Source organism: Mycteria americana, chromosome 2 (genome assembly GCF_035582795.1).
Source record: "Mycteria americana isolate JAX WOST 10 ecotype Jacksonville Zoo and Gardens chromosome 2, USCA_MyAme_1.0, whole genome shotgun sequence".
NCBI lineage: Eukaryota > Metazoa > Chordata > Aves > Ciconiiformes > Ciconiidae > Mycteria > Mycteria americana.
This window is the reverse complement of record NC_134366.1, coordinates 44891112-44904698: the sequence shown is the minus strand read 5'-3', so window position 1 is coordinate 44904698 and position 13587 is coordinate 44891112. Positions and strand designations below refer to the sequence as shown.

Below are 13587 nucleotides of genomic sequence, written 5' to 3'. Positions count from 1 at the left end.
GAAGCATCTGTTGGTCTGAAGCATACAATCAAATTTTGACCCAGGATGGAAAAGTCATTTAAATCCATGCCACTAGTGGCTTACAGTGCTTTTTCCATTTTCAGAAGTGAAAGCTTTTCATCACAGTGACAGCAAATTACATGGAGAAGTAGCTGTAGTAAAAAGGTTCTGGTGTTTTGTGTGCACACGTGCATTTGCTACATAAAACCGTAAAACTGCATAAAGTAAGGACCAAAGTCCTCAAATAAGTATGTTAAATGACACCAAAAAAAAATTCACTTGAATGCAAACTTTGAATATTTTTAAACTTCACCCAACCCACTGATTTGACAATTTTTAATTAAAGAAAGAACTCGTTCCATTTAACAGAAACGGAAGACGGCTTTTGGGGCAGGAGGAGGTTGCTGCTTTGCACATTTAAGTGAGCATATGGCAAGCCGATGAATATGTATTTGGTTATTTGGAGAGTTGGACTAACTTCTAATAACTCATGTAAACTTCCACTGTTTGGTTCACTTTAAATATTTTTAAAATCCAATCATTTTAAGTCTCCCTGCCAGTTTTGTGGGTTTACAACTGATTAGTTTTCCTCTTATGTGAACTAGCCATACTGAAGAAAGCAAACTCCTAAATTAGCTGTGATGCACTGTCAAATTTGTACAGCTGGAAAAAGATGAGAGCAGTACTAAGACATATGGTGGAGTTGCAATAAGACAATGCTGAATTATTTGGAATTAGTACAGGCCCATGTAAGTGTGATATGAACTATACTGGTGATGTAAAACAAATTTAACTTTAGTTCAAAAACTACTTGCAGTAGACTTTGAGACTCTTACACGTAGACACCTGTATTTTTAATGATGCTGTGGCCTGGTAAAGGAAGAGTGAAAAGCTCCGGTACCTGACTGACTCGCCTGCATTTTGTTCTGCTCTTCAGCCAGGCCCTGTGAAGAACAGTGGCCGCAGAGCGGTAAGGTGTCTCCCTGTTGCTTTGTGCAGTCTGAATACAAAAAGGCATGCAGGTTTGGGGTTTTTTTGTATTGCTTTGGTTTTTTAAGGGTCAGGCTTTTGCCCCTTTCGGGGGGGGGGTATGCTACTTGCAATTGTATGAACGTAGGACAGTGGACAAAAGTATTTAATTTTTTTTTATTATTATCAGCACTAAAGGTAAACCCTAATTTTAATCGAGCTGCAAATTCCCAAGTCTGATAAGCAGTTGAACCATTTATTTAAAAAAATCTGTTCTCTGTAGTAAATGTGTTGTGATGTCAACTGAGATCAGCGTCCAGCAGAATTCATTTCGTTGTATTTTAAGATGGAAGAGCCAAAGTGGTTCAAACATCAAGACAATTCAAGATACAGTAATTAAGTGGTAAGATGGTGGTGTTTGAGTATGGATGTTTGATCTAGGGGAGAAGCATGAAAGAAATAACCAGGTGCTTATTGTTACTGAACTGATTTTTAACTAGATAGAACACTTACCCTTTCAACTGCATCTCACCATTTTTGGACCAGCAGAGTAAACAGAGAACACGAGCTTGCAGGAATTACTTGAGGAGGAGTTTGGCTGTACTAAATGTGAAGCAGAATGGGTTTCTGGCTTACAGATTAATTGCTGGGTGAGGACTCGGACACTGCGATGGTGGGTAGGTCCACTCCTCTGGGAAAACCCTGCGTGTTGCAGAATGCCACTCACCTTTCCTCAGTTTTCATTTTACTCTACGAAGGCAAACTTTTTAAGCATATGAGACCCTTTTCCTCCTTCCTTTTAGATTTCACACTTGTAGGGGGCTTCTCTCAGGAGTTTGAAGAGAGCTTTAATACACTGAAAGAGTGTAGCCTGAACTGAAAAAGGTGGGTGTCCTGGGTGCTTGTCAAGTTCTCTCAAGTGCTATGGAGAGAAAAAGATAGGCCCCTTTGCTGCAGAAACTGTGACAGACACCTCGCTGCACTGTGTGAGGGTGCTAGGTGGCACATTAGTCTTCTAGCTTTAAGACCTTATTCCATCAATGTCAATCAATAGTGCCACATAGTGGATGGTTTTAAACTGGCTGAGCACATGGTTCCCATTAAAGGAGGTAAGCAGGGGGTGCAGGCTAGTTGTACGGCTGCAGTGAAAGCTGCGCAACTTTGTGAAAGCTTCTAGTTGTAACAGGCAGTCTTAAAATTGGAACAGCAAATACTTGGTAATGCCACCTTAATTTTTAAGAAGGTTACGTGTTAGAAAACATCAGGCACTTACACAAATACTAGCTGTGAGGGGCTAGCGGCATTGCCGTGCTTCAGACTTTGGCTGGCCTACTTGAGCTAGTCCCTGCCTCTGCACTTAAGTAATCTTTTTATCTTAATAGGCTAACTTGAAAACATTGGAGACACACCTAGACTAATTCCACCAATTGCCTACTCCTGCGCAGAACAATACTGTGTAAGAATCCTGCAGAATTGATTTCAGAATGAAAAAACATATGAAGAAACATGTAGGGACCATTAATTAGAGTTGCAATCCCTGGTTTAGATGGAGAGGGCTAGGTGAAGTACTGCAGCTCCCTTCCTAATCACCAATAGCTGGCTGCTCTCAGTAAGCGCAGGCAGCTACATGTTTGGTTTTGTTGGGAGGTGGAGGGGCTGAGGGGGGAAGTCAGCGAGGCTTCCAGAGCTATTTATACCCTCTCATCATTCATGAGTAACTTCTGACAAAACAGAAGTGCTTTTTTAAAAATACTCAACACATAGCGAAAAAGCTTCCAGTTCGCTGCTGAAGCACAGCTGAAGGCTTTGTCAATACTACTGCTGTCTTCTTACACTGATTAGAATCTAGGGCTGCTTCCTGTTAACCTGAGTAGGAAGGAGAGGTTGCAGCTGAGACAAAACCAAAACCAAAGCTATTTACTAGTATGAGTTTGCCACTTCATAGTACTCATTCTTTCATTTAAACTTTAAATAAAAGACGTAAATGCAATTAAAATACAGGATACTGCACAAGACATTAAGAAAGCGAAAGGTGTGAAATCAAGAATTCAAAACTAGGAAACATCACATTAAGGCCATGGGTGTATTACAGAGGAAGTTGATGCCAGAGCCATGGGCAAAGCCCAGCTCTAAGTGCAACGGTAAACAAGGGAGGAGCTGCAATAACCCAGTTCTTCTTTGCACAGACAACAGTGTAGGTAAAGAGAAATGAATGGTTGACAGCATAATTCAGTACGTGCAATTTCAGTACATTTCAGGCTTGACAGCAGAGCCTGGTTATTGGTGCAGAAGTGAGTTATTACAGTCCTTCACCTAAAGCATGTATAGAATGGTGGGGGTTACTAACACCTGCAGGTTAAACCGGGCTTTGTTCCACTACAGGCATTAATTCCTTCCCAGCAGTACTAGTCAGTGCACTGGGGTTCGCCCTCACCTGCTGAACATACTTTCTGCTAAGCCAGAAAAGGAGAAACCCATTGCTGGTGCTGTTGTCTGTCTTCGCCAGCTGCGGTGCGAACCCGAGTAAGACCCAGGCGAGCCTTGGGTGCAGGCACGTACCACTGGCAGCACACAGCACTTGCCTCTAGGAGAGTGCTCACCCCAGCCCCAATCCTCTTTGGAAGTGCTTTTGACAAAAATTACAACCACCCAGGCTCGCTTTCCAGAGGCTGAAAACGTGGCAGAACAGTTGATGTCCTTAAAAAACATTTCACCATCTACCTTGATACATACAGGGGAACAACTAATTTTCCACTAACTGATTTGGAGTATTTTTGTTTTCCAAAATGCTTGAACTGAGGAGCCAAGAGCAAGTACAGATGTAGGAAACTTTATTCCACAGAAGCTATTTTACGGTGGTTAGTTTTAGAGCTGAGTGCCCCTTAAGGTTGCCTAACAAGGCAGAATGCTACACCTCTCTTCAGTTTTTCATTCACAAGCGTTCCCTAATCCTCCAGCCAATCTGCTGTGTAATAGCAGAAGCAACATGACTATTGATTATTCCAGTAAAAGGCACAGAATAAAGGCAAGGACTAACCTGCAACGTTAACTTAAGTAAGTACTTCACATACATGTGTCTTAAAGTCTGATTTGAATTTCCGACTTGAATAGCTTTAAAGCAGTACTGGTTTTGTGGTGAAACAGTATCAAAATAAGTCAAGTTTTGCATGTTCTGATGGAAAAGTAACAAATCCTACTACTTACTCAGGCAAAACTTTTTTTTTTATTAAATCAGGGCATTAAAGCTACCAAGTTTTCTAAGTGCAGCCTTTCCTTGTAAAGAATTTTTTTCTTTCAAAATGCTTCAAAAGATCCCCCAAAATAGTTTTACAGACTATCTCTAGTGAAGCCATTTATGCATTTGAGAGTTCTACAATTAAGCTGCTTCAAGTCTCAGTCTACAAAAGATCCTTTGTTTGTCCCTTTTTATAACAGGGGCTTGCCTACACTTAGTGAACACTTAGAAGTGACCTGCATCTTACATACCTAGTTTAGTTGTTCACTCACCTCCACCCATACTAATTTTGCAAGTGTGGTCACTTGCTCCCTCCTGAAGCGTGAAAGCTTATACAATCATCTTCATTCTGAAAGCGGAAAGCAGGGGAGGATACTGCTCTCAATGATTTTGCCTTCAGCGTGCCTTCTCCCGTTCTCAGGGAAGGTCTCGATCGGATGACTTTTTCTTCTGGAGTCAAAACGGTCAGTCTGGGCCACACACGGGCATGGGGCATCCATCTCTTCTGACAACGTAGACTTAAAAACGAGTCACAGTGTAGGCAAAAAGTATTATCAGGCTCTCCTATGACTCAATGTTTTCATGAAAAGGATAAATCAAATTGGTCCAAGAAGCTCTTCTCTTCTGCATTTGCCACCCTTCTCTTCTAGTAAGACCATCAAGAGCACCTCCATACACCCTCACCTTCAGATGACAAACAGACCCATTTTAATGTATACCCAATTTGTGATCAGTTAATACAACTTAAATTATTCACCCTTAAGTTTTTATGTAGCCTGCCATACATAACTAGACACAAGCTTTAAATTCCAAAAGGCCATTTGTAAAGGGCTTTCAAAATCTCAAGTCTAGACAGAGGAACAGACCTTTGCAACTTCTCTTGCAAACTGTGACAGCATGCTTTATATCTCTAATTACAGGGGAAAAAAATTACTTTTAAGTTCAGAGATTATTTTATTCTCCATTCATCTCATTTGGTGTATTGTGGTTAAATTCAACACAGAGGGGTACAGATGATTTAAGTCTGTTTACATCAAGTCAAATCAAAGTTGGATATAAAATTTGAAAAGTTCATTTTAAGTTTTAACTACACATTTGAAGTAAGCTTTTGTCTTTTTTTCTTAATTCCAGTTGCTCTGTATTCTTCTCTTTGCTTCAAATATTCTGTTTTGCATTCCTCATAGAATAACGGATCAGAATAGCTACAAGACAGACAAATACATAATACTGTTTTTCATCTTGGAATATGGAACAGATATTGCATGAATAACACTCATAACTGATTTTCCTTTCACACCCAAGGAAAATTTGCCTGCCTTCAATAATAAAATACCTTTTTTTATAAAGTACGTAAGCAGTTAAAGTTACCTTCATAAACTCTAAATACTGAGTTGGTCTGCATTCTCTCATGAGGCACAGTCCTTTTCAAGCCTCTACAGTGAAGCCATGAGAGGAAAGGTAGAAAAAGGGAAAGACCTTTGGTATTTCAGTTCAGCTAAATTGTTATTTGCAGTTATTTGCAGCATGGCAATCTGCTGGAGTACACTTATATTTACAAACTCAAGCAACTACTGGGAACAGGTTCAAGTGTATATCTTGAACAGTAAACATGTAGGTTCTTGATCGTTAAATTCAATTCATTTTTCTCCTAATTTTGATTTTAAGTATAATTATTCAAGCACTAAGCATTTTTTTCAGTAGTGTGCAGCAAGTTCTCACTGCAGTTAGGCTTGAACTCTTGCCTGGTTGCACATGTTTTTTCATCAGTTCCCAAATACCTGAGAATAACTAGTTTATATAGCAAATAAATAGCACTAGTTTAAAGGCATTAATCTTAATCTCTGGTTTAACAGGGTAGGACACAAATTCCACCAAAAAACAAACCAACCCCCTTCTCCCCCCAGTCAAACTCAAAACAATCCCCAACCCTCACCCTGGGAAATTCAAGAATCTAACACTTCAGCCTGATGGCACTGGGGATAAATTAGGACTTCCAAAAGAGATGTTTCAATCCACCATGGCATCTAGTTGCCCTCTTGACTATCTAACAACTTCCCATTGCTGCTGCTCTTGCTGTTCACAACAGCAGGACACTTTCAGGACAAAGACTAAATCTTAAAAAAACAGTTCAAGAAGCAAAATCAAAACAAACTTATCCTGTCTCACTAACAGAGTATGAAGGTGCTTCTGCTGCTCACCCCCATTCCCCACATATGTAATTCAGCATAGTGAACACAGGGCTACATGTGGTCTGGGCTGCAAATCTAGATCTGTCACCATTTAAATCAAGAAGAGAGTCTTTATAGCCATAAGACAGCTCTATTAAGGAAATAAAATCTTGGCAGGTAGGACCTGGACCAGCATGTTTTTTTCTAAAGCAAAGACGCAATTTTCTAGAAAATACATCAAAGTCACTAACCTTGCAAAACCCTTTTTAGAAGATTTAAGATTTCTACTCATTTCTAGATTAGTATAGGCCATGCGGCAAAAAAAGAACAAAAACTCATGAGGGACTTACTAGCCAACCAGACAATCTTTCAGTGCTGTGTTCTCTTGTCGACACTTCACCACCATAAGAAGACCAGTTTCTTGACAGCATTTAGTAAATGCTGGGGGAAAAAAAAGAAAACAAAACCCACAAACTAAATTAAAAGTTAGAAGAATGACAATTGGTAAAAATATACTCCTATGTATATACTATTCCACATAAAAAACCCCACAGACCAGATCTGATTTTTTATTATTATTAATATATATAACCATAGTTGGCCTGGAGTCTCATTCTGTTTGTAAGGTCTTTGTCACTTGTTTAGCAACAAGACATTAATTGGGATTCTCCCCTCATATCATAAAACACGTTCACACACATACTGCTGTTGCTAATACCAAAAAATTTCTGAAGTTATTCTTGCAGCAAATCCATGATTCTTGCACCTGCTTTTCATACCGACTACTTGGGGCTATCACAGCAAAACAAAAGGAAGCACGAAAAATTAGGTAGGCCAGGGTTGTTAGCGTTTCCTCTACAATGAAAGCTTTTGAAATTACTGAAGGACGTTTGTATCTACAAATTAAGAGGGCAGTACTATTGACAGCAACTACTGTCTCAAAGAAATGCCACTGGCAATCACCATCTGTGAAGGTTCCCTTGGGACAGGAGATAAGAAACTGTGAGGTCATGGTTCTTTCCTGGCATTTCCAAAAATCCCTCCTGGGAGTGCAAGGAGAAAGCCAGTAGTTTATCAGCTGGGAGTGCCAGGTTGTACTCCATGGCACTACAGTGCTCCAAGAAGGACTGCTGTCTTCTCTGTATCTTCTCTGCGTTGTGTAGTGGCCTGTAGCTGTTCCCCAGTACGGAGTTTCTTCAAAGTCCAAATGGCTAGTAGAGAGCATTGCCTACAAAAATACTGATGATCATCTACATTTCTGGGATCATGATCCCTGGCATTTAAGAACAAAGGAATATAAAAGGGAGGAGAGACAATGATCTGTCTCTTCCCAAGAGAAATGATCTTGCATCCGTTTGCTCAATGAAGTGGAAGTACCCAGTCAGTCTTAAGGGTCTCGAGACTTAAAAACAAGTCCGTGAGATACTGAAAAAGAAATGGCTTTGGGGGCTGCAGGGGAAGCAAAGTAATGGTTAAGGGTGTGGTTTTTATCTAGGAGTAACTAAAATTATGTCTCATTGTTACCAGCACCCTGTATAGATGTTTCAGTAAATAATAAACTAGGTAAGAATTAGCTGTTATTCCCATCAGGAGATTTCAACCTGTTTTGTTATAAGGGGTCTGAGTCAGTAATCATCTGCATTTAACAGGTGGAAAAGAGAGAGAGAGAGAAAGCCAAATGTCCAAGATCAACCAGTAGCCAGGTCAAGTACAAAGTCAAATCTACTGTGTCCCCTTCCAGAGTTCCCTCCATTTCTCCTCTTCGGAGCCTTTCCTGGGAATGATTTAATATCCAACAAATTTAGGGCATACAGAAATTATTACATTCTTGAACATCTTTAGCAAAACCTACAGCTAATCCAGTAACATCAAAACTTAATGATGCTACATCATACAAAGGGTAAGTCACATTATCTACACTCAATGTCTATGTACATTGAGTATGTTTATGTACCTTCAGTATATGCACATTGAATATCATATGTCTATATATATATATATATGCTCAATGCATTGCTCTTACTCTGTTTTGTCCAAAATCTTGTACTTCATGTACTGGCACCAGAATCTTCCACTTTTTGTACACAGTGATCAGATATGTAATATTATGGAAGTAGCAATTCTTGTATCACTTCCACTCTTTAAGCTTACTGTATAGATACACCTTCTGAAGTCATGCTGGGAATCAAAAAGGCACCTCAAACACCTGCAAGTTATTGACCACGTGAAAATACGGGCACTACAGACACCAACTGTAGCGTAGTCCTGTACCTGTCCTTGTAGGTTTTCGAGACATTTAGCTGAAGTTTCAGATTTGCCTACTAAGTAACTCTTGATGCTGTACGATGATGTAACTGCCATTACAGCAAAACTTAAATAAACAAGAAAACAGACATTTGTGCCTATAAAAGCAGCAAGATGGAATCCTACCCTTTGCTCACAGCAGACGCCCACTGAAATGGGCATTCAGCAGTCGCGGACCTCAGTGGAACGAAATCCACCTTCTAGTATCCTGGACACTACTAACAAGACTTTAAGGAGAAAGTGATCCAACAGCTGCGAGCAACCCCTAGGTGAGGCTAATCTGCTTGCCCATGGCTATATTAATTAGGCTTTTGATAAAATAACTTACAAAAAAAGTTGTTTGCTGAAAGTGTTGATGACAGTCTGAAGTGTCCTTACACTGCCAAACTTAGATACATCTTTGCAAAACTTTGCAAAGAACTGACATCTTATCTACTTTGAACATATTACTGATGAACACTTAAAACGTGCTTCAGCACAGCACCTAATGTTAGACGCTGGTAACATCCCCGTACGCCGCTTGAAAATGTACCAGAGGAAAGTACGCAAAAAGCGGTTTTGAATTAACCAGTTAAGTACTAGTTGGGAAGACACTGTAACCTGTGCTCAAAGGTATCTACTAACAACCATACTCATTTCTACAGTCTTGTTTGGTATGTGTCTTAGCTTAGACCTAAAATCATCCAAATATACAAGCACAACTTTGAGGATACTTCAGAATAGCTGAAGTTTAAGCTATTCTGAAGCAGTGTAAGCTCAGAACAATACAAGAAGTGTGCTATTAGATTACCAAAATGTTTCTTTGGCTTTTCAAGGGGAATCTGATGTTTCTTCTCTTGTTTCCTGGACTGTTTAAACTGAATGCCCCTAGATCAGCATGTCAGAAAAATCATACCTATTACCACATTTCTAAAAATGTCCTTTGTTTTTTCTGGGAAAAACATCAGAAGCCTGTGAAAGCTTATGGTTTGTCTAGTGACCAGTTTGATTTCTACTCTCTACAGGCACTTCCTTAAGTGCTGTGCTGGTGGTTTTTTTGTAGCAATCATTCCTTCTGGAAACTGTGAAGTAAAAAAACCACTGAAGACAACAGGAGGTCCCTCTCACTTGTTAGCTCACCGGTCTTGATTGGTGCAAGGCGTGATGTCCCAGTGAACAAAACCTGAACTGCCATCGCAAGCATTCCCTGGCTTCAGAAGGCCCCGCTTGCAGTACATGGCCAGGCACTGTTGCAAAGTGATAAAACTGCTTCCAGCTATCTAGCCTTAACGTTGCTGACGCTTAACAACAGAAGGGAAAAAGAAGCAGGGTAAAGCACATTGGGTATCCTCATATCAGCACACAAAATTTTATTATCCCTCTCTCCTCTAAAATCCCTTTGGCAGTCACCTAAGGATCATGGTGCAAGATAGGTTTAGTTATAAACGTTTACCAGAAACCTTACAGGAGCCTGGAGAATGTTGCTTTATTTTTAATTATGCTCTGTCTTGCTCACAACTCTTTCATGAAACAAAACATCTCAATGTTGAGCAGCACAACGAGTGTTAAAACTACTGGTTTGGAGAATAATCTCACAAGTAGTGCACAATAGTTCCAGATATAATCTCAAACCAAGAATTAATCTCCATCTCTGTAATCTTGACAATCACCACTCATTCCTGACTCAAGCAATATCTGCATTGTAAACCAAAGCTTCAGGGTGCGCAGCAAGATAGCACAAAAGGAGCGGATACACAGGATCTGATTACAAACCCATTGTAGTTTAACACTTTAACAGCTACCAGCGGTAATCAGAATGTGAGGAAACCCGGTCTCACACTCAAATGAACCTGCTTCCTGATACTGCACATGATACAAAGAACAATTGCTCTTTCAGAGCAGAATTGATCTTTTAGAAATCTTGTGCATCATCCAATCTTCATGACTTTAGCAAATGGCTTTCCATGACTTTACAAGCTCATATAATGTTTTCTTTCTCCTTGCAAGCAGCAAGCTACCAAAACAGAACCTCAGGCAGCAGTGAAACTAGGTGCAAATTTGGGCGAGTCTGCAAATTCAGTGCAGACTGTAACAAAACAGGAAGAAATGTTTCAAACAAACAATAAAGGTTATCCCCAATATCTACAAATACAAGCTCAATAAAATGAGGGTCGGAGCTCAACACAACAGGAGTGAAAATGCCTTGTTAGAAAGGGACAAAAAGCTTGCCCTCCACAAAACGAACCCTGATGAGGCTTTGCCAGGACAGCTACATATGTCCATCGCCGAATGCTCTATGCACAGATAAGGACAGATCCCAGTACTGCGTCAAAGAGCTGCAGGTGCCTACCAGTTACCACGGAAACTGGCTACGGACCCCTCTTTCACCTGCAGCAGTTATGGTTCATGACATCATATGTGACATAGGCTAGCCCCACTGGCTCCTCTCCGTGCCATAGGCTGTGTCTGAGGGGACGCACCCTGAGCAAAGAACTCTTCTCGAGGGTACGGATCACTGAACAGTTCATCACTGATTCCAGGCCAGATTTCATCTTCTTCCTCTCTCTCAGGAAGAAAGCTTTGTGCTTCTGCTGTAAGGCAAATCCAAAAGAAGTTTTGGGCACAGTTCTGAGAATTAAGTCTCATTACTTTTTGGCCATTACAGCCACGTAGAGAGATTTTAACTGCTAAAGCAAGCTTACAATTTAGTACCTTCTCTAAATCAACCAAGTATATAAAGCCAAACAGTATGTTTGCCAAGAGGAAGGTCTGCTTTCGACTGAACAAAAGCTGAATAACCGTATTTGAATACAGAGCCATTCAGTTTTGCCAGTTCTCACCTGCTAACTACAGCACGCTAGCATACAGAGGTCATCTGCCTGTGATGGGAAGGCCGCTTAGCTCCTACGATTTTCAGGGACAGACATGAGGGCTTTGTGGCCGAGGTCAGTGATGAGCCCTTCCACGGCCTGACTCCTCAGCAGGGAGCACCTTGGGCCCCGAGTACCTCGGGGAACCTGCTGAGTTTGGTCCCCGGCACCTCCAGATCTCCGACTGCCCAGGATCCAAGAGCAGTATTTCACTGGGTCTCCCTCTCTCAACTTACCTACCTGAGAAAGCAGGACACGGAGAACGAGGGGAAAACCAGCTGCTTTTGTAGATCGTAGCACGTGTAAGGTCGCAGAACAACGGAAGAAAGAGCTTTTAAGAGACTTCTAAAATTATTTCTAAAGCTGTCTGGACATGCATGTTTTTATTTTTTATAAAAATTCTATTCCGAGTCTTTGTATAATTCTGTTCAGATACAGAATTATACAAATAATGTTGGAAGTATCAAGAATTATTTTTGAATGTCTGACTATTATTGAGTATATTTGATGGTTGATTAGGAACTGCTTTAAGTTACAGAGCACCTTTTTATTAAGGTTTCTTTGATAATTAGCTAGAAGGTTGACACAGTAAAGAACTTTGTTTACAAAGATCTTTACAGTCCACATAAATCTTTGCTGTAAAATAATCTGTATCTAAGAAGAATGTTTTTCTTCAGTATTTTTAATAGCTTTTCCCCCAACTCTGTTTTATAACTTTACTACAAGATAATATGGGAAGCAGATGGAAACCGAAGTGAAACTGGGTAACAGTTCACTTATCCCAGATTTGTGAAATAAATTATTTCCCTGTCTATCCAAGCAGTCAGAGAGGCATATGCAATAATCAGCACATTGAAGTGTTGATTTTCAAACTTTCTAAGATCAGATACATTACCAGAAAGTTAGTTACAGCACAGCTGGTGGGGGTCCACCAACAGATGTCCTGGTACATACACTTAATTAAAAAAAAAAAAAAAAAAAAAGAGGGAAATAAAAAGCCAGGGTACTGCCCATTTTTACCTTGGAACATATTCATAGGTTAAAGAAATATTTGCTCCTCTACGATGAAAATAAAAAACTTGTAGGATTTTGACTCAAAGGGACAAACCAAGATCTGGCATAACACAGAGCCACAGCTCTGCTGCATAAAGGTAATGATTTTCTTCCACACCATTAAACCAGACAAGGTTAAATTTAACATTCTTAATCTCAGTGCCTGCAGACCTACAAACACTGGACAACAAAAACAAAACACCATATTTAAGATGCAATTGTTCTTTATGTAGCCTATAACACCCCTCCTCCCCCCAAAAAGAGGTAGGCTGGTCTCTTCACTGTGCTGCATTCAAAACGAAATGGCAGAATCTGTGTGTCAGACTGCAAAAGTTTCACTAACATATACATACAGGAAAGACTTTATGGAAAAAACAATAACTCCCTGCCCCAAGCATTAAAAATCATCAGGAAGTTTTTATTTTTTTGTGATTTAATGAAGGGGAACAACCAACAAGCAGATTATATTTGTAGGGGATTTTAAAAAAAATTTTTTTTTTTACTTTAAATATTTAAAAATATTAGATACTTAATTATTTCTTTGAGCAAACATGAAAGTCTCTCCATGTGCAAAGCAAGCGAAGAACAAAAAGTGTTTGGGACTTATCTCCAGACAACCAGCTGCATGGAACCTGTGTTGATGTATCAATGCCAAGGGATCATCATTCTTATTTTCAGTGTATGAACTGTGTGTAGCATGTCGGCTATTTCTGAAAGTTCATTTTTTGCAGATTCAGATTGTAACAAAACTTGGTCCTTTCCTATTGACTCATATTGCAAAGTGTTGGGAATTCACGTAATATTAGAACTGTAGTTTTATCAATCATAATTATATATCTATTTTGCAGGTGTTCTTGTACACAAAATAAATGAAATATTCCCCATTATCAAGATAAATTGATCCTCTCAGGTCTGGCTCTAGTTTATTTAAAGACTTTACAATTTTACTACTTAAGAGAAAGTCCTACAGAGGTGTTATCTCACCATTTATATTTTCTCAACACTTATG

The 13587-nt window shown here is 39.8% G+C and overlaps 1 protein-coding gene across 1 annotated transcript in view; it reads right to left on the bottom strand.

Annotated features, from left to right (window-relative positions):
- Positions 1-2555: 2555 nt before the first annotated feature.
- CMC1 (C-X9-C motif containing 1) overlaps positions 2556-13587 on the bottom strand; it is a 48072-nt gene continuing 37040 nt past the window's right edge. Inside the window, exons 3-4 of the mRNA XM_075493186.1 lie at positions 6723-6813; positions 2556-5406 (exon numbers count right to left, since the gene is read on the bottom strand). Of these exons, the coding sequence (XP_075349301.1) occupies positions 5292-5406; positions 6723-6813 (206 nt within the window). The 3' untranslated portion in view covers positions 2556-5291. The remainder of the gene's footprint in view (positions 5407-6722; positions 6814-13587) is intronic.